The following is a 25,975-nucleotide window of genomic DNA, read 5'->3' as shown; positions in this document are numbered from 1 at the left end:
TGACCTTGAAGAGTAGATTCCTCCTATTACCAAAGTGATGGCAAACTACTCCAGTAAGAGTAATTTCTTACACATATGTGGAGTTCCTACAGGACAGGCATGCAATCTCTCTTCCACATCCACATATCTTACTGGGTTGAATTAGTGTTCCTGCTTTGAGGTGTAAAAACACTCCTATGCCTTATTGAATTTGAATCAGTGTTCCTAATTAGTCCTTAAAAATAGCATTTTAAAGCTATAATCCATTTTAAAGATACACAAGATGAAGATTCAGGAAACTTAAGTGATTTAAAGTGCAGACACACTATTTTCTGATCCCTTTCCCCCTTTTTTGCCCTGAGATTTCCTCAATTTCACTCAATGTAGACAACTGTCCATTCCATGTGTTGGCCATGACCTTGCATTTGTTTTCACACAGGGACAAGTTCACACACACACACACACACACACACACACACACACACACACACACACACTCCTATCTGTGCTCAGCATTAACAACCTCAGCTCATCTCCCATTCTGGAGCTGGTTGTTAAGTGTATCCATTCTCCAATACAAGCCTCAACCTTCACCTCATTGCAAGTTTCTAAATGGCTGAACTTCAGAGTGAACCTGTATTCTAGAAAGAATACCATTGTAGCAACTTGGTTGTTGCCAGGGATAGTGGGCTTAGAGTTCTTTACAAGTAGTGAAAACACAGTTATTAGTATAACTTTGATGCAATGTCCTATGTAAAAAGTATGAGACCAAGCTAGGAGGAGTTGGCCATAGTGACAGAGCAATGGCAGGAAGGCAGACTACAACAATAAGAGACACACTGTTGAGCCCACAGGTGCTGGAAGGCAGACTTCTCTGTTCCATATATCAGACTCCTGCCATCATCTGTCAGAAACACCACAAACCAAAGTTTACCTCTGCCTGACTTCCTTTTATGTCCCATGGCCTGTGCTTCACAGAAGAGTAAAATAAATAAAATTAGTGAGCTCCAGTTACTACTGGCCTTCAGCTCGCAGACATCTAAGCACTCATGGGGCTGTGTTACCAAATGCTCTTGTGGATGGCTGGGGGAAAATGCCAACACATGAAGTAGCTGAAGACTAGTTCTGGTGTGGGGTGAGTGAAGCCCTACATGGGGTACAGTCTCACAGCCACACAGCAAAGGCACATTCACTTTCAGAACTCAGGTTGCACTGTTATTTTTCCTTTTTGGTCCCTTCTGTCATTTTTCTTGGCAACGCAACTCCAGCTGACCTTTTTCTGATCCATCATCATCTCTGGCCTTCCAGGACTGGGCCACAGACATGCTTTTTTGGATCAAGCCCCAGGAATAACTCTGATTTTGTACAGGGGCTCATATGCAAAATATTAAGTTATGGCAGAATTTTTCTGCAAATATTTATTCTGCTTTGATACTGTGGTGGCTGTACTTTCCCCCCAAGCCTTTCACTTCTGCCATAATTATGTAAAAATATACCATGCCATTCAAGTTAGTTTAGGAAAATTAGTAAGAGAAATTAAGACAGTTATAATAGGTCTTCTGATCTTTGCCAAGTACAGTGATGTAATAGCCAGCATACACGGGCGTTACACAGCTAAACACAACAGTGGAAACAGAAACTTTGGGTAAACCTGAAGTCTTTGAATAAGTTGGCACACTAAAAAGACTTTAAGGTAGCCATCATTTTAGAAAAGGAACAATAAGAAAATGCTACAAATTTTGTCTTCAGGAGTCACACAAGCCCAAATTCTGCCAACTGAAGCTATATTTGCTCCATTCTCCAGTTTTTTTTTTTTTTTCATGAGAAAACTAACACTGTATAGCCAATTAATTGTCTTAATACCTTCCTTTACCGAGAAGGAATGGAAGAAGAAGAGGAAGAAGAAGAAGGAAGAGGAGGAAGAGGAGGAGGAGGAGGAGGAGGAGGAGGAGGAGGAGGAGGAGAGGGAGGAGAAGAAGAAGAAGAGAAGGGGGAAGAAAGGAGAGTAAGTCACTACAGAAGGAGCAATTTTCATTGTGTCTTCACATCACTGTTCCTATTGAAGCCAGCTGGGAAATGAATCTTTGGGGTCTCTGCCCTTTTTATCTGTCATCAGGCACTTATGCCACTGCTCTGACCTCCTATATCCATTCGACAATATAAACACCTGCTTAGTACCTATGGCATCTACAAGTAAATAGAAAGGTATTTTATTTTTAACAAGAAATTGCTTAATTGTATGACATATACTGCCAATACTTTAGAGATACTGTTTTTAAGCTATACTTTGACAAGTGAGTGATAAACAACACTTTAAAATGAAAAACAAAAAAGGCATTCATTTCACTATGGATATGCCCACATTCCCCTTCTCACAGAAACTATAAACTCCACAAATGGCATTAAAGGGTGACCTGCATTTGAGTGATAGGTTTCAAAGGGTGACTTCTATAGTGGACTTTCTGAAAGAATTCCTGATTCCATAGATGTTTTTATAACTTCTTTTTTTTTTTGGGGGGGGGGTGAGGGGAAACAGTAAAAGACATTATGCCCAGAGTTTCATTTGATTCCAGTTTCACATGGAAGGAAGGGGAAGAGAGCAAGATGAATGATAGATAAAATGAAAAGAATCCTTCTAATTCACTGACAGTAGACACTAAGTGTTAAATTTAGATTGTGATTTAAAAGTTCTATTCATATATTAGTAAACGTGCAGAAACCAAGTTATTCTCTATGAAAAAAAAATCAAAGAAAACCAGGAGACAGTCAGTATACTCAAGGCCATTGAATAATGTGATTACAAAGTGCTTTTTAAAGGCATGTCAAGGCCATAATGCATTTTCAAAAACTGGAATAAAGGGCTTAGGTGTTGTTGTCACTCTTTACTTCCCATCAGGGTCTGGGTGCAAGTCAGCAGCAAGAACCATGTGGAGGAGTAGGGGGAGAGTGTGGTTAGCAGTCACTCGGCTCTAGCACTCTGCTGGTTGGCAGGATCTGTCATGCATGTGTGGGGTGCAATTTGTGACCTTCCGATTGCCCTTGCTTTCCCACACAAGACTTTCTTGCAGAGGCAAAGGGTCCAGATAATTCCAGGGTAGGGCTCAGGAGATGAAAAACAATAGGAGTTTTTGATCATTCTCTTTGACGATTTTGAGAAATGCAAGTTAAGCGAAGAAATTCAAACATTTATCAGGGCACACTTGCTTTTCCATTCTCACTCTGCACAGTATATTCCACACAACACTCGCACCAACACAAATTACAACCGAATATTTAAATACCGCTATATGTTTTGATAGGGATAGCAGAATACAACTATAGATGTTGATGGGAAAGGAAAACAGAATTTCAAATCTAAGAAATCAGTAAAGTGAATTTTAACATCTATTTTTAAATTTAGTAGTAAGAGGCAATTTGTGGGGACATACACTGCTTCTAATTATTGTTTCTTACTTTCACAAATAGTATTTTGATATATGTAATGTGACAATATCCTGTAGGATTGATTATCCTCTAGAATCATATTTATAATTGCAACCCAAGATTCAAATTACTGCAGTTTCAACAAAGCTATTAGCAATTTTGATTTGATTCTTTACAGACTAATATCCATATAGTCTTTAGAGAATCCATTTTTTTAATGAAAACATCTAAAGACTATAGATTACATAAAAGATCATTTTCTTAAGCTACTATCTGTATGCTTCAAGTTCGATATTTAAGATCATTAACTTAAAAACTCAGCACTTTAAAGTTTATTATTATTAATGTCGGGGTCCTGCTTCTCAATCCGACTGAGTCAGCTGACCCACTCTGTTGTGCACCAGAGGAAGGGACTGAAGGGGTTGGACCAAGGGCAACAGGGGTGAATATGAGCTGGGGGTCTGTCCCTGTGGGTCATGGCAAGAGATGAAGCCAAGGATCACTCCAGGATGCTATTTGCCTATGAATAGTGTGTTTATTGTATGGCAAGCAGGGGTTTTTATAGGTTGGGGTTGGGGGAAGAACAGGGCAGCTATGGCCTAGTCTTATATGGTCAGGAATGTTAAGGGAAGAGGGGGTCCTCAGAGATAGTTTACACCATATATGGTCAGAAGAGTGAGAAACAGGAAATGGTGAAGGTCTTTCCAGTAACCATTGGGTAAGTGGACCCACTGGTTTGAGAACAAGGAAGTGAACTGTTGTGCTCACATAGTGAGGATGTGGGGCCCATGTGGGCGGGGGAGACTGACAGGGGACTAAACCTGGAAAGCCAAGGCCCTCCCATCTCGACCCCGAAGTGGGGGAGACTGACGAGATGGCTGTACTTTCAGGCACACGTTTTTCCATAGGTGGTCCACACCATGCTCAACCTCAGCCTCACAATTCCCCACAACTTAAAACATGTTTTAAAATTTTCAATGTTATATAACAGCAATTCATTTTAAATTATACTAATCAAAACTAAGATGCCAATGTATAACAACTTAGCATATCACTCAAGAGGAGTATTGCATGGAGGTATTGCATGTGAATAAATATATCAGCGTCATTCTGCTTGGAGTGCCTTCTTTCTCATCATGAATAAGTATTTTATTTATCCATTATTAATCATATTTGTCTTATTTGCACTCTCAATCTTATGATGAGAAAAAGAAAGGCTTTCACAATGAAAGTTTAAAGGAATTGAATAGAAACTGTTAAAACAAAATGGGTTGGGGGCCAGGTGGTGGTGCACCTGGGTAACTGCACACATACCAATGTGCAAGGACCCAGGTTCAAGTCCATGGTGCCCACCTGCAGAGGGGAAGCTTCACGAGTGGTGAAGCAGGGCTGCAGGTGTTTCTTTGTCTCTTTCCACCCTACCTCCCCCACTCCTCTTGATCTCTCTCTCTCTCTAACAACAATAAGTAAACAAAACAAAAACAGAAAAATTAAAACATATGGATTTAAAATTAACACAGCATCTCTAAAAATAATGGATTACTTTAATAACTATGGTATGTAACATTCAACCTAATGACATCAACACTCAAAACTGTCTATGTCACAAAACTGAAGTTATTCAAAATTAAGTTATTCATTATAGTATATAGCTCAAAGTATTTTAATACTTTCTATAATTCTACCATATATTGACACAAAAGACTTACATGTAAATACAAGGATGCATTTGTGGTTCAGTTAATGTAAAAAGATAAAGAATACCACAGGCTTTATAGGAAACTGAAAATGCTGCATTCCTTCAAATTCAAAATGAACATGTACTTCAGTGATAACATGTTACATTGTATCATAATTTTATCATAAAATATTTCACATATTTTAAATTATATTATGTGATTTGAATACAGCACTAAGGTAAGTATTAAAGGGGTGATTTCATATATATATGTGTATATATATGTATTTATATACTTATATATATAATAATTGATAAACTGAAATAGAAAACAGCATATATTTACTATGAATGTTATTCTTTTGAATGTTGGGTAAAAATTACTTCTCTGAATAAGTCTTTGGCTTATAGCTGAACTGATTTCTCAATTTTCAATGACTCTGTTCATCATTTTGCAAACATAATTTAATCAATGGCAAGTGTTTTTTTGCAACTGTCATCTCTTACTTTTAAATCTATTATTCCTGCTGAGAGTATTTCCTATAGAAGAATTTTTCACAGTGACATCTACTTTAGTCATGCTGTGAATGATGACATTCTCAAAAAAAAAAAAAATCATCCTTTTTTGAAAAGTTGCCTCTGAAAGTATGGAAAAGTAGCCAGACCAGGAAACTCATTATTCACCTCTGTAACCACTTCTTTTAACCATCATTACCACTTGAAGAAATTATTCAGAAAGCATTTAATTATATATTTTAATTTATATAGAACAGTTTAATTTTAGTCACACTGAAAAGAGTGAAATATGCAGTGACTATTAAACAGACATATTTTTAAAGGATTTTTTGCTGGATCAGTTTTTCATTCTAAATCAAATATCTACAAGAAATATGAATTGTAGTTTATCACCACCCAAGTCTATTGCTTAATCTTTCTGTAACTGTAAACCATATATTAATCTAATTTCTAAGGAAATATTTAACTGTAATAGACTTTTTGAATACTTCTGTTTTTCAAGGGTGGGAAGTACACTTTGAAAGTTTAAAGGGATTGATTTATCAGTTTTAGTTAACTTACATATCATACAACCAGATGATGTTATGATAGCTAAAAAAAAATACTTACTTTGCATAAAAGAATGTATAGTTCAGAATAACATCCTTATTTAATGAGATAATAAAAATTCTGTAAGCTTATTTTCTCTGCATATAATTACTACTGACTCCAGAGTGAAAAGTATGTAGAACCGGACATAGGCACTTTGAAAAAAAAAGTTCCTTTTGAGTTGCAGGAAGGTTCCATCATCACCTCCTTTGACTACTAGCCCTTTGTGGAGGGCTGAGGAGCTCTGAGGGGGTAGTTTACTGAAGTTCTCTGTCCTCTTCCAATTCCACCATCTAATAGATTTGCTAATGAATCTTCTCTTATAAAGTAAATGTTCTCAAATATGGGTAAGATATTTAAGCTTCATTATTTCCTTGTAAACTGTCCTGTCTGATAAGTTTCCTCACCACAGGGGGCTAAAGTATAACCTCAGATCAAATCACTGGGACTTGGGGGGGGGGGAGGGGCATAGGATGGGGATATATGAAAACTAAAGGAAAAAAAATTCAAATTCCCACTTCCTATAAAACCACTCACTTCACATGAATTAAATACTTGAAGCCACAGTAATTTCTGTCATTTATATACTCAGGATAATGTTATGATATTTTGTGAAATATTATACCATTAACAGAGCACTAATCTGTGTTATATAATAGCTCTGGCAACATAGGACCCACTCTGTATTCATTGATTTATCTTGCTGTATGTTCAATTAATAATGACTGATTTCCTAATTTTTGACCAGGCATTAGGCATACAAAAATAAATGAGAGGCAAACATTGTCATTAAGACTTTAAAAACTTGTATAGAGCCAGAGAAGGAAGGCATAGGTGAATGCCATTTTAATTTTCTCTCCAGGAAGGAACTAGAATTCTCACCAAGCTATGCAGATATAAAATGAAATTCATCATGCTTTAGTGCTTTTTCTTTTTTCTTTTCAGTCGTTCTTTCAACCTTAACCTCCAGATATACTTTTTTTTCTTAAGTATGATTTTCTCTACCAGAAAATACATTTTTAAATGTGGCATGAGATTTTCTTAGGAACAGGTAATACATTCCATGTCTATTTCTTTGTCTGCTTTTTAAATAAAAGATGTTGAATAATTGCTTTAGAGAAATTAAACCAAAGACAGTACATTGTTTTTCTAATACAAGATCCAAAAGCCTCTCTCATGAGACTTCACTTTATCTATGCAAATCCACATGTATCTAACCCTCACATCCCACCAACAGTAACATGCGCCTACAGAGTAGTCTCAGTCAAACTGGTCTTCTCTTTTTCAATACCTGTTATATGCTCTGCAACTTACCATCTGAAAAACAGGAGTGATGATCACTGAGAGCCTACAATGTGTGATCCAATCCTCCTCAAGACTTTACATTTGATGGATAAGGACAGGAATTTAGATAATTTCTGTCTATTTCACCTGGTCATTAACACTTTGACTGAAAAATAATTTCTTAAATGTCCTTTTAGCCCTATTTAACTTCTGAAAAGATACTTGTCTCTGCCTATTCATTTTCTAGATGAATTATCCACAAGGAAGATAATAAATGAAACCATCAAATTATCTGAAAGACGGGATTTAGTTAAGAAAGAATTGGTGATCCAGTGAGAAGTAAATTGATATTATTGCATTTTATCATAACTACAGTGTTAAGTTTATACTTTTATGAAAATAAAATGACTTTGACTATAAGGTTAAGAATACTATGTAGAGGAGCAAATATGTAGTAGAGCAAAATACAGACAAGAAATTAGTTTCAACCCTGTACTTTAGAAGTAACCACTGTTAACATTTTTCCTTCATCCACCTGCCTTTCTAGCCATTCAGTTACCCAAAGTTCATGTTCTTTGTATAGTTTACAGTTTAGTGAGGGACTACCTACATTAAAAAACAAACAAACAAACAAACAAAAACAAAAAACAGGCAAAACCAAGTACATTCTTTTTTTTTTTTTTTTGTAGCTACTTTCCCTCCAGTCAACAATATGCAATAAGATATTTTACATCAATTGACCACGGACATCTTCTTCTGAAATACTGTATGTACCCTCTTTAATGTATCTTTGAACCAAGCAACAGTTGATTGGTTCCTATATTTCCTTGAACTGCTAGCTCACTGCTTGCTGAAGTATCTTCTGTCTCTACTCCTGTCCACACAATGTTCCTCTTATGTTTTCACTGGCGTCTTCTCTTTTGCAGGACAATAACAGTCAGATCTCCTTGTTTATCTTAAATAGAAATAATGCTTGACAGTCAGCCTTTTTATGTATCTGGGACTCCGTTGCTCTGGGTCGACTTTTTATTTTTATTTTTTGCCTTCAGTTGCTGGGGCTTGGTGTTTGCACTATGAATCTATTGCTTCTGGCAGCCATTTTTTTCCTTTTTTTTTTTTTCTTCTTTCCATTTTATTGACTAGGACAGAGAAAAATTGAGAGGGGACAGGGAAACAGAGAGGGAGAGAGAAAGATAGACACCAGCAAACCTGCTTCATTACTACTTGGGAAGCATCCCTCCTGCAGGTGGGGAGCATAGTAGGGGAAGAGGGGCTTGAACCCAGGTCCTTGAACATAGTACTATGTGTGCTTAACAGAGTAGATTTTTTTAAGACAGAAAGAGTCAGAGACAGAGGGAGGTAAGGGAAGCCACCATAGCACTGAAATTCCTTGAGGTGCAGTGGGGACTGGGCTCAAATCTAGGTTCCGCATGACAAAGCACACACCCTCCCACATTATCTATATTGCAGGTACCAAAAGCTGTTATTCTTAACAATATACTGTTCTTAGTATAATCTTAAATAACATAACAATAACAAAAAGTGATACTTTTAGTCTACTTTTTACCTAGAATCAGACAATACCAATACAACTAAGAAGGAAATGAGGGTGGGAGAGATAGCATAATGGTTATGCAAACTGACTCTCATGCCTGAGGCTCCCAAGTTCCAGGTCTCAGGTCCTAGGTTCAATTCCCTACACCACCAGAAGCCAGAAGCCGGAGCTGAGCAGTGCTCTGGCAAAAAAAAAAAAAAAAAAAAAAAAGAGGTTTAAAGAAAAAAGTAAGGAATAACAGGTAGCACTTAATCAAGTTATTAATAAATGTTGAAGTGAACGAGTGAATGGCAACTATGATGAACGTACTTGGAATGGCCATTTAGCTCCTTAGGCTACATTATATTTTTCTCAGGTAATATTTTTAGTTGCTTAGATTTTTCTGAGTTTTGTTCCTTTTATACTTTCTGCTTAGAACCCTCTTCTCTAAAGTCCACCCCACAGAATACTACAGGTTCCTTTAAATCTTTCAGGAATACTGTCAAGGTCCTTATTCTTCTGAGGATCTGCCTGAAGTCTTTGTTTACTTGTCTGTAAGTTCCTTAAAAACAGGACTACCTTCATCTTGTTAACAATCATCTCTAAAAATACTTGTATAGATTTCATTTGCTATCTCAATTTTATTTTTTAAAGATGTGTTTAGCATTAAAAAGAGAAAGAAACAGAACCACAATATAATGTTGGATAGAACTCAGGATCTCATGTCTACAAGGTTTACTTGCTTTACTTTCTCATGCTTTACTTTTTGCACTACATCTCAATTTCTAGAAAATATAAGTTTCCACCCACTCTTGAGATTTTGAAAAAGCTTTTTGGCCAATTATGCGGGGTGACTTCTGCCTTTGAACAGTTGAAGAGAATACATTTGTCATTTAAAATTTTAAGATCTTTCTGGGTAGGGAAGATAGCATAATGGTTATGAGAAAGATTTTCATGCCTGAGGCTCTAAAATCCCAGGTTCAATCCCCTGTACCACTATAAACCAGAGACAAATAGGGCTCTGGTAAGAAAAAAAAAAAAGAAAGAAAGAAAGAAAGAAAGAAAAAGAGAAGAAAGTTAAATTTGAATAATTTTCTTTCCTTTGTAAAAGAAACTAAATGTTATAATTACTATATTAAAAAGAGATGGTCTTGTTTCACAGTTGTATATGTGCTAAATACTATCACCTATTAATAATTTTGCTTTTTTTGCTTAGTAGAAATAACATCTGCAAGTCTAACAAAACTGCACTAATATACATTGAAAACATACAATCACCACCAACTCAAAAAGATCCTATCTTGGACAGAGGAACTCTCTCCAGCTTTCTGACAGTATGTCAACACCAGAAGATAATTCTCAATCAATTGTGAAGAGGTAAGCAAAACTTACAAAATAATGCTGATTAAAAATATCATCCTTCCCTCCTACCTCAATCCTCTACACAACTAGCAGCAAAAAAAAGAAAAGCCCTGATTGCCAAAGCTACAAAGCTATTCCTTAGAGCTGCTGCTAGAACACTGACTGAATAGCCTAGATAAAGGATCTATTGTAATGCATCGAAATGGGAGAAGTCTCCAGGGCCTGCAACTTAAACACTTTTGGGGAAGTTGAAGTTACAGGCTTTCTTTTGCACTAGTCAGTAAAAAAAAAAAAAAAAAAAAACTAAGCAAACTTCCTCTGAAGGTAACTAAGAAAAATTTGGTTTCACAAAGTAGTGTGTCTCTCCCAGATTGAAGATTAGGGAGCACCTGTCAAAATCAAGGATCTAAATAAAAAGTCTGTCGTTGTGTGACACCAACAGGTCAACTTCGCAGGATTTTTAAACAAACTGACAGTCATCCAGCCAACTCTGAAAGCTTAAGTGGCATTTCTGTTCAACAAGAAGAGCACTCACTTCTGCTACTGAGGCTTCATTTCTGTTACTGCTGTGGGCACTGGGCAGGGACTTGGATTCTGTTCTCTCCTCCGTGCACAGAACCAGGTACCATCTCCGAAGCCAAAGCCTGCTATAAAGTAGATCTTGGGAACATCACACTTTCAAAGAAGCAAACACCTAACTTAGATTACGCCATCTATGAAATGTACATTCTTTCTTCAGACTACAGAGCTTCCCCACTGCTTCATCCACAGAGTAAAGACTATCGCAAAAAATATAGTCAATCTTAGGGGCATGTTATTTACCAGGTTTCTAGAATGACTACTTTCACACACCATAAGTCATCTCTACAACCTATTGGAGTAAGAATATCTAAATATAGTCCTATTCTGTGTTTTGCAAACACAGTTTCACAAAGGAATCCCTGCTCTTTAGGTAACTTTTTTTGGTTTTGTTTTAATACATTGCTCTGGGGAAATCTTAACCAATTCCACGGTAATGACTTCAAGTTCAACGTACTTCTGCTCTCCAGACATGTGCGTCTAACTGCTAGCTGAAGTTCACCTGATGTGCAGTATAAGCTTCACATTCAGTATCTCAAAACTGAATCCAGCATTTTCTTTCCAAACTTCGTTACTTTATCACATTTTATTTTATTTTTTTAATTATCTCTACCTTACTGCTCACCCAGAAACTAGGATTCTTACTTCCTTATCCCCTATACTAAACATATCCCTCAATTTTATCTGCTTAGTAGCTTTAACATCAGCACCCACTCCTCCGACCTTGACCCCCATCCCCTGGAACAAACTCCTAATGTTTCCTCCCCTAGATTTTTGATATTTCTGTATCATTCACCTCCTTAATAATGCTAAATACTCTTCTAATTACCTAAGCCATCCCATATGAAATCCCATTTTCTTTTATTATCTGACTTCCATTTTCTTTCTATCTTCATCTTAAGATTGTTCTACCTGTGTCCTGTGCTTTAGATCTACTCAGATGATTTTTACAGGTCACCCTTCCTCACAGCAAATTATTTTGCTATTTGACCAGCTTTGCCACTTCTCCCTTAGACTAGACTATCTACTCTGCCTTTGAAGTCCAGGAACCTGCTTGTGAAACTCCATCTTTGTGGATATCATATTATGGTGCAATTGTTCTTTTGCTTTTTTTGCTTGTTTCATCTAGAATGTAGGTTCTTTGAAAGTAGTGAATGTATTTTAGCTCTTCTCATTGAATAACACAGTAGCTATTCAATAAGTAGTATGATTGAATGTACACAGTATAAGACCTTTCTTCTCTATAATGTAGACTTGCAAAAAGCATTCCTTTTTGTCTATTCAACAAGAATTTATAAACACATGTCTGCTTGCTAGCAGCCTGCCCATCCAACCACTCGCCAACTTTTCCTTAGATTTTAGGGTGTTTGGTAACCATTTATTAAACAGTGAGAAACCATTTTTTCCCCAAGGAATTTGTGAAAGAAAACTTCATTAGGTTATCAGGCTCAGCCGTGTAGTTACTTTAGTGTGTGATACCATCATGAAGCTATTCATCCCTTTACATTGCTAAGAAGGAATAGTGTAGTTAAGTGATACAAGAGAGGTGTGCAACATTTTTGACAGGAATCTCATTTCAACTTTAGTCTTGCTATTTCCTAGCCTAGTGGCTTTGCGCAAAAGTCACTTTCCATATATTAAAGATAGTCAGATTGAGATCAAAGTCATTGTCTTATTTTTATTGCTATAGGAGCTCCCTTAAGGCCTGCTGTCTTGCTCCAACTTACTTCTCCTTGGAGGGAGGGGCAGGGGACATGTTCAGTTTGACTATGATTTTGTACAGAGCTCTGTCTTGGGCTACAGATAACAACACATCACTGGTGTTGCTGGTTTGTCAGAGAAGTTGCGATGTATTCTTTTCCTATGCAAAAAAATGCTTCTGGACTCTAACAACAAAAGCCCAATAGACAAGGAAAGGAAAACGAATCGGCATAACCAAAGGAACACCTGTCTTCTTGACATGACCCTCATTTTCTCTGAAGCAAAGGGCCACAGTATGTTAGAAGGCAGATACAGTAGTATCTGGCAATAGTGAACTTCGCTTCTTGGAAATGGGAAGATATGAATGAGGAAAGAGGGAAAGTGCTTTAGGATGTGCAATGAACCAATCACATTTGCAAACTGAATAGTGGCATTATTATTGTTGTTGTTTCTGGTAAGGCTTCTTTTGGAATTCTCCATTTCCCTCCCCTTGTATCTAATCACCAGCACAACGTTCAACTTTGGCTATTGGTGGTGCCTGGGCTTAAACCTGAAACCACTCATGACATTCTGTGAGCTATCACTACACCACCTTCACAACTCTACCATTCTGTGCTTCATGTGTAAAAGATACTTCAAAAAAAAAAAACCAACTAATTGCAGCTTAGCATTTCTTGGAGTTTCTTGTGCACCAGGGCCAATACTATGCACCTAAGACACAGCGGTAGGCATCTTGTTTTTATTCTCATCATGACCCTTTGATGGGAGTACTACCACTGCCTAATTTGCAGACAGAATATCAAAGCATTTATAAATTTATAAATTCAAACTCTGTACTTCTAGAACTGTAAGATAACAAAGAATAAGTATAGGGGTTTGGAGCAAGTTGGAAAACTCGAGTCATAATTATATTTGGTGATTTTCTGGTTACAAGAAATACTAACCATAGAAAGTTTAAGTATATGGGAAATATACAGTGTAGCTCATAGTAATATTATTCTATTCTCTGGAGAGAAATATTTTTTGTAACATACCTTTATTATTGTTTTTTAATTTTTTGGGGGGCGGGGAAAGCTTCATGAGCCGTGAAGCAGGGCTGCAGGTGTGTCTCTTTGTCTCTCTCCCTTTTTTTATTTTTTAATAATTTATTTCTTTATTGGGGAATTAATGTTTTACATTCAACAGTAAATACAATAGTTTGTACATGCATAACATTCCCCAGATTCCCATTTAACAATACAACCCCCACTATGTCATTCATCATCTTTCATGGACCTGTATTCTCCCCACACGTCCACCCACCCCAGAGTCTTTTACTTTGGTGTAATACTCCAATTCCATTTCAGGTTCGACTTGTGTTTTCTTTTCTAATCTTGTTTTTCAACTTCGGACTGAGAGTGAGATCATCCCATATTCATCCTTCTGTTTCTGACTTATTTCACTCAACATGATTTTTTCAAGGTCCATCCAAGATCGGCTAAAAACGGTGAAGTGGTGACTTCACTGTTTTTTAATTTTTTATTATCATTTTTTTATTTATACTGCTATGGAGTCTCAGAAATGTACTGTGTCACCATTCACTGGCCTTGCCCTGACCAACTTCCTCACTCTTCTGTTCTCTGAAAGATGGGAGAGGAAGAAACAGACAGGGAAGACACAGCAGCACTCATCTGTCCTCCTTGGAGGTGTGCTGATGCCATCCACGGTGCTCCCACCTGGTGCAGGGGTACAGACCCAGAGTCTCACACATGGTAAAAAGTAGTCTACTGGGTGAGCTATCTCACGAGGCCCTCCTTTGTTTTCTTGTTCATGCACAGACCTCTTGCCCACTCCCTTTAAATCCTCAACCTATACCCACAGTGTGTATCATTTTATATCATGCCTCTCCAATGTACATTGCATTTGGACATTAAGGATTTGGAAAACATGACTATTAACACATGGATGATATAAACATTTAACATCTTGGAGAATCTGAATTGTTTTTAAGATTGTGATTGTCTCTTTTTAAAAAAGAATGATTCTTTAAGGCCTGGCAGTGGCTCTATAGTCTCTAGCCTCATGGTATTGTTTAACTAGGGATAAAGAAAAACAGACAGGGGTTTGGGCTGTGGTGCACTGGGTTAAGCCCACATAGTACACAGTACAAAGCACAAGAAGCCTGGTTTGAACCTCTGGCTCCCCACCTGCAGTGAGGTCACTTCACAGGCAGTGAAGCAGGTCTGCAGGTGTCTCTCTTTCTAGACACAAAGTACTAATTATATAAGTAATTCTATATTGAGAACAACTTTGACTGCTGCTAAGTACAACTGCTTATGTCCATCAGTGCTTGTCACAACTACTTTCCTTCTAACTTTGGAGCTTGTGTCCTGAATCCCATCCTCTCCTGCTCCCAAAGGACTGCACGTCTGTATATTCCCTTTCTTTGTCATGCCATATGCTTTTAATTTCTACCAGATCATTCTCACAGATATGTCTATATATCTTCTATTTAAAAAGTATATATGCTCCCCTTCCCCCATTCTGTCACTGTGGAAATTCTCAATTTTTTACTTGCCTTCACTTGTTCATGCTCCTCCTCTCCTTAATCTATGCAAACTGGGCTACGTCTTTCTGCTTCACTGAAATGGTGCTGATCACTCACAACCAACATTCTTGACAATTCCAACAATCCTCTGTATTTTATGTATCTTACTCAACTTCAGCAGCATTTGAGATAATAACACGCCTTCTCTTCTCGAAACACTAGTCTCCAGAAGTCTGTATTATTTTGTGCTTTCCACTTCACTGTTTATTTCTTTTTCTTTTTTTTTAAATTTTTTTAAAATTTTTAATTAATTATTTATTCCCTTTTGTTGCCATTGTTGTTTTATTGTTGTAGTTATTGATGTCGTCGTCGTTGTTGGATAGGACAGAGAGAAATGGAGAGAGGAGGGGAAGACAGAGAGGGGGAGAGAAAGATAGACACCTGCAGACCTGCTTCACCGCCTGTGAAGCGACTTCCCTGCAGGTGGGGAGCCAGGACTCGAACCAGGATCCTTATGCCAGTCCTTGTGCTTTGTGCCACCTGCACTTAACCCGCTGAGCTACAGCCCGACTCCCAACTGTTTATTTCTTAACCACTCTCTCAAAAGCTCTTCTTTATATTTTAATTGTTAGAGGGTCCATTTTTTTAAAAATTATATTTTCTCTTCCTTTTTATTGTTGTTGTAGTTACTATTGTTATTGATGTCGTCATTGTTAGATAGGACACAGAGAAATGGAGAGAGGAGGGGAAGAAAGAGGGGGGAGAGAAAGATAGACACCCGCAGACCTGCTTCACCCCCTGTGAAGCGACTCCCCTGCAGGTGGGGAGACAGGGGCTCGAACCAGGATCCTTACACAGGTCCTTATGCTTTACGCCATGTGCGTTTAACCTGCTGCGCTACCACCTGACTCCTTAGATGGTCCAATTTTAAGTCTCTTATCAAGGAATACACTTTCTATTATGTGACAGCACTATTCTCTTGACTTTAAGCCTCTCAACACACTATTCTGCCTTCAAATTTGTCTCTTTCTTCAGTGATCTAAATCTTTATAGTAGTCACATATTTTATTCTGTTTCTTTCACTTAATTTTCTAAAGTTGCCATATTGTTCACCTTTGTAATTCTAATGTCAACATAATATACCATGAAACTTATACATAATCATTTAGTTGCCCAGGTCCCTAGTGCTGGAAACTTAGGCCCAGTATTCCTAGTTGTGATATGGGTAATCCTTTGACTTGGATATTGAGTCATATGTCAGACTGAATGCATTCCATGCTAAATGCTTATGTCCAACTCCTCCCTTCAACGTTGCCACTTCAAACTCACTCTTTCTCCCACCCTAGATAATGTAAACACCCACTCAGCTTCTCTGGTTCATTCTATCTTCTTTTTCTTCCATATCTGCTTCATTAGAAGATCCTGATAGTGTCTTTATCAAACCATACTGTTAATCTGTCAATTCCTCACCAGGTCCAGAAATGTGACAGCAGCAGTCTTCTCTCATTGGTTCCACTTGTCCCACTATGCAGGATAGCCAGACTATTGTTTAAAGAGTATAAGCACTGAGAGGGACTGAGCGGCAGCACACGTGCTTGAGTGGACTGCTGCGAAATGTAAGGACCTAGGCTCAAGCCCTCTGCTAAAGGGAAGAAGCTTGAGAAACTGGGAAGCAGAGCTGGGAAGCAAAGCTGTAGGTGCCTCTCTCTTTCTCCTTCTCTCAAATCCTTTCTGTTCAATCAAATATATTATTATTATTATTTTAAAGTATAAGCAACAGGGTTTGGTGTGCACAAGGACCCAACTCATGCCCCTGGTCCTACCTGCACAGGAAGGAAGTTACATGAGCAATGATACAGTGCTGAAGAACCCCTCTCTCTCTCTCTCTCTCTCTCTCTCCCTCTCTCTCTCTCTCTCTCTCTCTCTTCCCTTTTAGTTTCTCTCTGTTGCTATCAAAAAGAAGGAAGGGGCCCCTCAGGCAGTGGATTCAGTTTAGGCCCAGAGCCCCAGTGATAAAACTGGTGGCAAAAAATTAATTAATTAAATTAAGAAAAGACAAAGAGATAATATAATCACTACACTATTCTGCCTGTGTTTAGAACTCTCCAATGCATCCTCTGCAATTAGAAAAAAAGAAATCTAACTTCTCTACCACCATCAGTGAGTTCCTTTATGAGCCGGACACGGTTATTCTCTCCCCATTCACTGTTTCCCAGTCTTTCAACTTCCTGTTTTTTGGAGAGCAAGGCTTTAGGGTCTTTGCACTTGCTGTTTCCCTTTCCAGAAAGGTTTCCTGCTGTGCAGCTGATTCCTTCTTAAGTTCTTGGTTTCTCCACAAATGTCCTCACCTTAGAGATACCACTTTCTTAGCCCCTCAACTAAAGATGACCCCATTCTGATTCATTTCTTACTCATTACTGTTTGATTTTCTGCATAGTATTTATCTCTACCAGAAATTATTTTATTTATATAGTACTTATTTTCTGCTTTCCCTCCAGAAAGGCTAACTGTATGAGGAGTGTAACCTTACCCTAGTCACTGCTGTGCCTTTGGTATGTAGTGGTCTGCCTGGCACTTAGTAATTATTCAATAAATAGTGAATGGCTGTTGAATGAAAGGTAGAAATAAGGAGATGTAAAGAGATTGCAAGATATTAAGGGACTACTAGTTTTTAAGTATCATAAGAAACAGTATTTATAACCTCATCATCTAGACCAGTGACTTTTTATATAGTACGTTTTAAAATGTCATACAGGTTAAAGCTAGGGCAGATAGTATACATTATTTGGTAGATTGCCTATTTTTTTAAATACATTTTATTTGTTTCATCTTAATGAGAAAGACCAGAGCACCATTCAACTATTGCTTCTGGTAGTGTAGGAGACTGAACCTGGGACTTGGGAGCCTCAGGCATGAAGGTCTTTTTTGCATGAAGGTCTCTTTAATCAGTATGCTATCTCTTCTGGTAGCTCTATTTTTTTAAACATGAAATAATACCATAGTAGCTTCTGAAAATATATCTTTAGTTTTTGTAAGAACTCATCATTACAAAAATTACTATTTACTTTTTAGAAAATTATTAGGTTTGTAGCAATACGGAACAGTCAATAGAGAGCCTTCCAATTGACTCTTGCCCCTACACATGCACAACATTGCCACTTCTGATGTGCTTTTTCATTCAGTTAGAGATACGGAGAGAGAAAGAGATGGAGGGACACCAGAGCATTCCAACGCGGTCCTGGGACTTACATCTGGACTGTGCGCACATGGCAACCCAGGCACCCTACCTGGTGAGCTATTCTTCCAGCCCCTGCCATTTACATTAGGCTTCACTTGGTGCTGTACATTCTGTGGGTTCTTGATAGATGTATTAAGTGGTACAGCCATCATTGTTATATCATACAGAATAGTCCCATTTCCCTAAAATGCTCAGTACTCTACTTACTTTTCTCTGGAAATAACTGATGGTTTTATTGTCTCCATAGTTTTTGCCTTTAGAACATCATATAGTTAGAATCAAACAATACATAGCATTGTCAGATTATATGCCGTAAGTTTCACCATTAGGGCTACACTGTTATTTTATAACCTATATTTTTTGAACCTGAAAGGGAACATGAATACTTTTCTTATATCTAAGTGACAGAACACATGACTTCCAGTGTCCACACAAAAGTGTGGCTTTGGGCATCAGAACAAGACACTTTCTAGATCAACTACATTTATTTAACTAGCTTTAAATCATTTGCTGTTTAAAAGCATAAGCATTAACTCAATATTGAACATTTTACTTGAAACTGAAGCTACTGAGTATTGACATGTTGAAGAAAATTTTTTTCCTAGATAACAAAACTTATAAATAAAATTTATTAACAGATGATAATCTAAGTTTTGGAGTAATAGAATTGAAATTTTATAGGCTTAATCAAGTCATGAGGCAAACTGACTGCTTTGTAAGAAAAAGGAATAATCATAGTTTATTAATTCCCTTTGAGTTATGACAGTAATTTATAGAGACTTCCCACAGTTCCTTTCTTTGACCTTTGGCTCTTCAAAGCCAGGTTCTATGGAAATCAGAACTTCTGCTCAGCTCCTGTTAGAATGACAAAAGGAAAAATGAAACAAAACAAAACAGGGGGATACATGCAGGCGGGGAAATAGATCACCCAGTAAAGAATCACTTGCATGTCTGCTTTCTGGTTAAATTCCTGGCACTTCATGTACCAGAATAGGGCTAGGATGTGTCTCTTTTTCTCTCTGTCTCATGTGAAATGCTGTCTCTCATATGTAATTTAGATAACAAATTTTTTAAAAATTAAATCCAAGCAAACAAGGGGATACCGGTTTGAAAATCAGTCCTATGACATAAGCCTACATCAACAAAAGCCCGTGAAAAAATATTCATGTTGTAAATCTTGGCAAAAAAAAAAAAATTCTCTGCTTTATTTCAACTAACCAACACACTAAGTGAACGAAAGAGTTCCAAAAGAGCTTTGTATTTAACAAAATAAAGGTAGTGTATAAAATACGTTCATCTACCTATACGTCACAGAAGTTGAGGAGGTTTTCTGCTAATTCCCAGTGCTAGTCCCTGTGGGGGAGCATAGTGAGTTTGGCTACGAAGCCAGTTAAGATGACAACCCTAACACCAGTGAAAAAAGTGCTTTACACCTCATTTTCATTTAGATTTAATATCCATCTTAATATTTTCCTTTAAACTATGGAAAAATCTAGCAAGAGAATTGACGGACTGCAAGTTAAACTGAAACATTATCATATACTGAAGGTCTTTTCCTCATTCTGTTTGCAGATTGCCTTAAAAAAAAAAATCCAACAGAATGAACTCTTTCTCTACTCAGCCTGAAAGCCATATTTTACTAAAGAACCTGGAGAAAAAAAAAAAAAAAGCCCTCCAGTTCCATACTGTCATTCATTTAAAAAAAAATGTCTTCCATAGAAGAACCATCATGTTGCATGGAGCTATTTTGGTAAAATGATATACAGGACATTAGTCAGACTTAGAAATAGGAAAGCCAGGAGTATACCATGGAATGAAAAACCTCAACCCTTCTTCATTGAGGGGAAAATATTTCCTTTGATAACTATGTCTCCCTGTCACTCATATTCATTTTCAAGTCAAATATTTATACTCATACCCTCCCAAATTTCTTTTTAATTCTTCTTCCTAGAGTGTCAATGAATTGTGAATTTGACCTATAACTGCTTTTTAAAATTATCACTAGGTGAGGTGACAAGTAACCTTTTAAAACTAGACATGGGTAACACTTTATTTCTTCAAGTTCTCTTAAGATATTTCTGTATTACTTTAAAATCATATCCTAAATGATAACCTGATTAGCGCATGAAGGACACATTTTGATAGCTCAAGAAAGGTTACCAGCAGCGCCGACACAGCAAGCTTTGTTATTTAAACTCTCTTGTAAACCAAAGTTATAAACTAACCAAATTTATACAGAAGGATAAATGGCAAAACTCTAAGATTTTAAAAGAAAATGAGGCTAAATGCCAGCAATTATTCAGAAATTTATTTCAAGCTAACCAGCAGATTATACCTCCTTGAAATTACTTGTTCCATAGATCTTAAAAGCTAAAAATATGCTATTTAAGTATATTAAAATATTCATGTCCCCTACCCCAACACATTACTAATTGAAGTGTGAAATCAGGCATTACCACATCATTTCTGCCTGATGAGATAATTTCAGTTTGCTTAAGAGATTTTTATTTTTTGCCAAGAGATTAGTTTTTTGCCAGGAAACAATTTTACCTTTTTTGTTTTCTTTAGAAACTACTATTTGCAGTGAACATTCCCATATTTGTGGAATTACAACAACATCAAGTGAATTAAATAAGCATTAAAACCAATTTAATTTTTAAAATACTGTGTAAAACCAAGAGTAAATAATGTCCTAGGGCAGAATCTTTATACTTAGCTGCTACCATTATATTAAATATTTTAAAATCAATTTTTTTTAAGACTTCAAGCTTAAATAACTTTCCCACTATTGTGCTTTCTTTACATTTGGCTGAATTATGCCTTTATTCTCTTTTTTTACTTTATTTTAATTTTTCTTTTCTTTTTAATTAATTAACTAATTAATTTATTAATTTATTGGATAGAGACAGCCAGAAATCATGAGGGAAGGGGAGGTAGAGAGGGAAAGAGTCAGAGACCCTGCTTCACCACTCCTGAAGCTTTCCCCCTACAGGTGGGGATCAGGGGCTTGAACCTGGGTCCTTGAGCACTGTAATATGTGTGCTTAACCAGGTGCACCACCACTTTATTTATTATTCATGCACCTCTTTCACTTTATTTCTAATAATATCTAGTCCTAGCCAGGAACATAATCTGATACTTCAGTAACAAGTGAGTCCTAGATATTAAATAAAAACCTAGATTTATAGAAAAAACTACATCTTCTATAATCCAATGAGAACTTTTAATAATATTATAAATATATTTGAGTACTGTAGATACTCTCTAAACAACTGAGTGAAAATATTATTAGTAAACACAAATCTGGCTGTGTTTCACTGAAACTGAGCTTGGGAAGATTTGACCTACATTCTTAATACATACAAACTTAAGACTTTGCCTAACTTCTCATTTTTCACTACATGGTTTTGGCACTGTGTAGACAGACAAGTTTTGGCATTCTTAAGAATGTAGAGTTTAAAAACAATAGCAAATTACTGTTAATTTCTTCTTGATGGGTACTATTAACACTTATTAACATCAATGAGGACAAGGTTATGCCCAAGACAAAATATCAGCCTGGTGGATATCATTAGAAACAAATGGTAATTTAGGGAAGGAATTTTAACATACTAGCAAAATATGGAATTTTTTGTGCTGCTCTCTTATGAAGTGAATCACAATCATAAATCAGAAACAGCTTTTTCAAATAAGGATGACTATTGAGCTTTTCTAAAGGCAATTCTGAACTTGTCACTCATTTGGAATATTTCTACCTTAAAAAAATAGTAATGCCTTACATGCAATTTTCTCAAGAAAAGCAAGCACTTTAAAATTAAAAAAAAATCCCACCCTAAGTGTAAAAATAAATATTTCACTAAGAAACGGAAAAAAGATGAAGCACATTTAAATAATTTTATTGCACTGGAAGTTGCCAATTCATCTGTGAGTAGTTTCATTGTAGATGAAAAGAAATCAAAATATAGGACAGATGTTGAACAAACCACATTTAAGTTCTGTCACACACTGGCATTTTTCAAATGATTTTGGCTCATCTGTTAAGTAAGGTGCATTTTGCTTGATTTTTTTTGAAAAGGGAAACATCAGGAAATATTTAAAGACCAATTGTTGCCAATTAACTTTGATCAGTAAAAGTTCTATTGAATCTTTCAGATTCTTCTCCTGTCTGAAATAACATACATTTATAAAAATCTACAAAACAACAACTTGATGAGTAATGCCTGTTGGCAGCCCCACCACAAGCTTGCTTAATAGCAGGATTTAAATAAACAACCATCTCTATTAAAAAGGGACTGAAATGTAGTCACAGACATGATTTCTCATAATGAAAATATGTATGGAAAACAATAATTCTTTATTCTTAAGGATACTACTAACTAAGATCGTGTTTTTCAGTGTACCCAAAACATTTACCTACTCGCATTCAAGTTCACCAAAAATCATAACGGGGAAATAAAATCATCAGCAGTCTGACATTCTGAATCTTGGCAACCTAAAGAACAGAGGCCAGACTCAAATATTATCTAGGCCACTGGACCGGTGGGAAAGAAAAGCATCCAAGCTAACAAAAGTTTAACATAGACAGTACTTGCTAAGTATTATGAGGTCTACTGGATTCTAAAGAAGATGTATCTCCACAGTGACTATGTAACAGAAACCTGCAGCCTCTGATAACTGACAAAGCTTAAATTTAACACTCACTCCTTACAAATTCTAATCTTTATCAATGGTTATTCAGACTCTAACTTTGAAACACAGCAGCCAAATTAAAGCAAAACAAGTATCATAAGGTACACTGCATTGCCATCTATATACATATATATATATATCCAGTAATTACTTTCACATTATTCTAATTATATATTTAAAAATATCACCCCACTGTCATTTTAAAACCCACATTCTGTTTTCAGACATGCAAATGAAGTGTGTACAAAATAAAAATAGGACTTACTTCTAAGTCGTTAAAAAACAGATGTGTGTCTGCCAAGTTGAAAATCATTTCTTCCATTCTAAGTCCAAGGGAAACTGAAGTAGGTGGATCCTAAAAGAATTTTACAGGTCATGAACATTTATGCTTCAGGTAACACATGAAATATACTGTCACATTAACAGGGAGTTAGCTCATGTACAAATTAAGAGACCCATTGAAAAGCTTGGCTTCCATCTGCTTTTAGTCCATTATTTATTCTGTGCACATAATCTAGTAACTCATTTTATTTTAAAAAAGTGTCTTAAACACTGGTGGTAGCTTATATAAAAGCAAGCAACATGTTGCTTAAAATATTACAAACAGGGAGTCGGGCTGTAGCGCAGCGGGTTAAGCGCAGGTGGCGCAAAGCACAAGGACCAGCATAAGGATCCCGGTTTGAACCCCAGCTCCCCACCTGCAGGGGAGTCGCTTCACAGGCGGTGAAGCAGGTCTGCAGGTGTCTATCTTTCTCTCCTCCTCTCTGTCTTCCCCTCCTCTCTCCATTTCTCTCTGTCCTATCCAACAACGACAACAACAATAATAACTACAACAATAAAACAACAAGGGCAACAAAAGGGAATAAATAAAATAAATATTTAAAATAAAAAAAAGAAAAAAAATATTACAAACATAAAATCTATGGTTATTTGTCTGTATAAAAACAGAAAAGTCATTTCTTTCAAGAGCACAAAATGCAGTGAATCGAGAAAACATTTACGTTACACTACAGTCCATTTGTGCATTCACACAAATATCATGAAGCTGATACCCTGTAGATTCATTTCAGGAGGATAGTTGTTAATAATTTTACTCCAGATGATTGCCATCATTATTTTTACGTATTTTATACTGTCCACTATGTGGAAATGATGACCACTCTCCCTGCCTGGCATCATACTCATCTCAGGGAACTGATCTTGACCTTCATATGACATTATCTAGCCATCAAAGTGCCAGCACCATACCAGCATTCCCAATTGCACAGTGACTTCTACTCAGTACTTCAAGCCTTGCACACTAGTGATGAGCAGTTAGTCTACTCCCAGCCACCCATATCTTGATAACATCTACTGATCTTTACTGAAGTGGGCTCAGGATCTGCAGATAGTTGCAGTTTTTATGGTGTTCTTGTAATATATCAAATCTAGGAACCAACACAGTTTATAATTGAATGTGCCCCAGAATAACTGAAGGAAAAAAATTCTGTAAGGAAAGTGCACAAGGATCTAATAGATGTTTTTGAAGATTCTATTGACATTCCAATTTTCCTTTGTGTGTGTGTGTGTGTGTGTGTAATGACACTGCATTTTTATAAAGGATAGGAATAGTAATTTCTATTAGATTATATTAATATCATAGCAAAATTCTGGAATAGTCATAGAAGCAAACTGTATCATCAATTAATAAGGGCAATTGTGACTAGAGAAATTATGCCATCATGTATGCCACCCCTCTGACTATCTGGTATATACTCTTCACATCATCAGAGTTTTATAATTATAATCAAGAGTGGAAAACCCATAGACCATGAAATTTTTACTATCCATGACTGTCCAATACAAACCTTTTAGTTTTCTGAACATACTATCTTCTTTCTAAAGCTGAAGACTTTCTTACTCACTACTCCTCATGCATCTAAAGTCCATCATGTCTTTGAGCATCTGCCTCAAGTTGCATCTCCTTATAGACTTTGAATTTGCAGGAAATGTTGGCAGAAGAGCCCAAACTTGCAGGCCTCTCCATGCTCTTTCACTTTGCAGTCTTGGTTTGCTTGAGCATTAGTTTGCTTATCCAGTAAATCAGATGGCTGAGTGGCAAACACGTTGCTTTCACAGACAAAATAAGAATCTCTTTAACTTTGGCACAATCATATGTGTTTGTATACCACAGAGAATGGGGACAATCAGTGTTGCCTGTGTAGAGGTTTGCTAGTGTGGGTGGGGGTGGGGTGGGGTGGGGTGAGGTGGGGTGGGATGTGTGTGTGTGTGTGTGTGTGGGGGGGCTTAGTAGTGGCCAAGGAAGCAGCATCAACAACCCAATACTGTTCCCCTCTCCAGACCATCCATGGCCTTAACCTTCCTTGGTCCTAGAAGAAGACATGAGAAGAATTGGGAAATGATGTCAGGAGGACTCTGCTGGTCTCAATTTCTCTCCTATCTAGGTCTTCTCTTACCAGATGATGGACAATGGAAAGAAGGCAGAGGAACACAGTATTGCCAACAGTTAAGAGCTCAAATGAGCACAAGGGGAAAGCACACACTTGCCCAAGAGCTTCCTGGTAGGAGAAAATGAGAATATTAAACTTAAATTTCCTGTGTGATTTCTACTCTTGAATCTTCAGTTGTTTCTGGTTAAGTTGATCAAAAAATTTACAAAATTTTGTATGCTGCAAAATAGTTTACAAATTAAGAAAAAAAATATTTGGATCTTGGTTTGGTAGGAAATTGCTCTCTTGCAGAAGTATACATATCAGCAAACTACCTAGAAAAAGCAAATGCTCAGCTATGCCCTAGTGCAGACTTAACTGCTGGGACAAGTTGCAACAGCTGTTTCTAAAACAGAACACCTGACTAAGGTGTTTACTCCCTCTAGTT

At 36.9% G+C, this 25,975-nt stretch overlaps 1 protein-coding gene across 12 annotated transcripts in view; it reads right to left on the bottom strand.

Annotated features, from left to right (window-relative positions):
* The window catches only part of EYA1 (EYA transcriptional coactivator and phosphatase 1), a 375,709-nt gene that overhangs the window by 31,365 nt on the left and 318,369 nt on the right, over window positions 1-25,975 (bottom strand). For all 12 annotated transcript variants that reach the window (XM_060200325.1, XM_060200354.1, XM_060200313.1 and 9 more), the window contains one exon: window positions 23,364-23,453. In XM_060200325.1, the coding sequence (XP_060056308.1) occupies window positions 23,364-23,453 (90 nt within the window). The remainder of the gene's footprint in view (window positions 1-23,363; window positions 23,454-25,975) is intronic.

Source organism: Erinaceus europaeus, chromosome 1 (assembly GCF_950295315.1).
Source record: "Erinaceus europaeus chromosome 1, mEriEur2.1, whole genome shotgun sequence".
Lineage (NCBI taxonomy): Eukaryota > Metazoa > Chordata > Mammalia > Eulipotyphla > Erinaceidae > Erinaceus > Erinaceus europaeus.
Note: the sequence above shows the minus strand (reverse complement) of the source record. Positions and strands in the feature narration are given on the sequence as shown.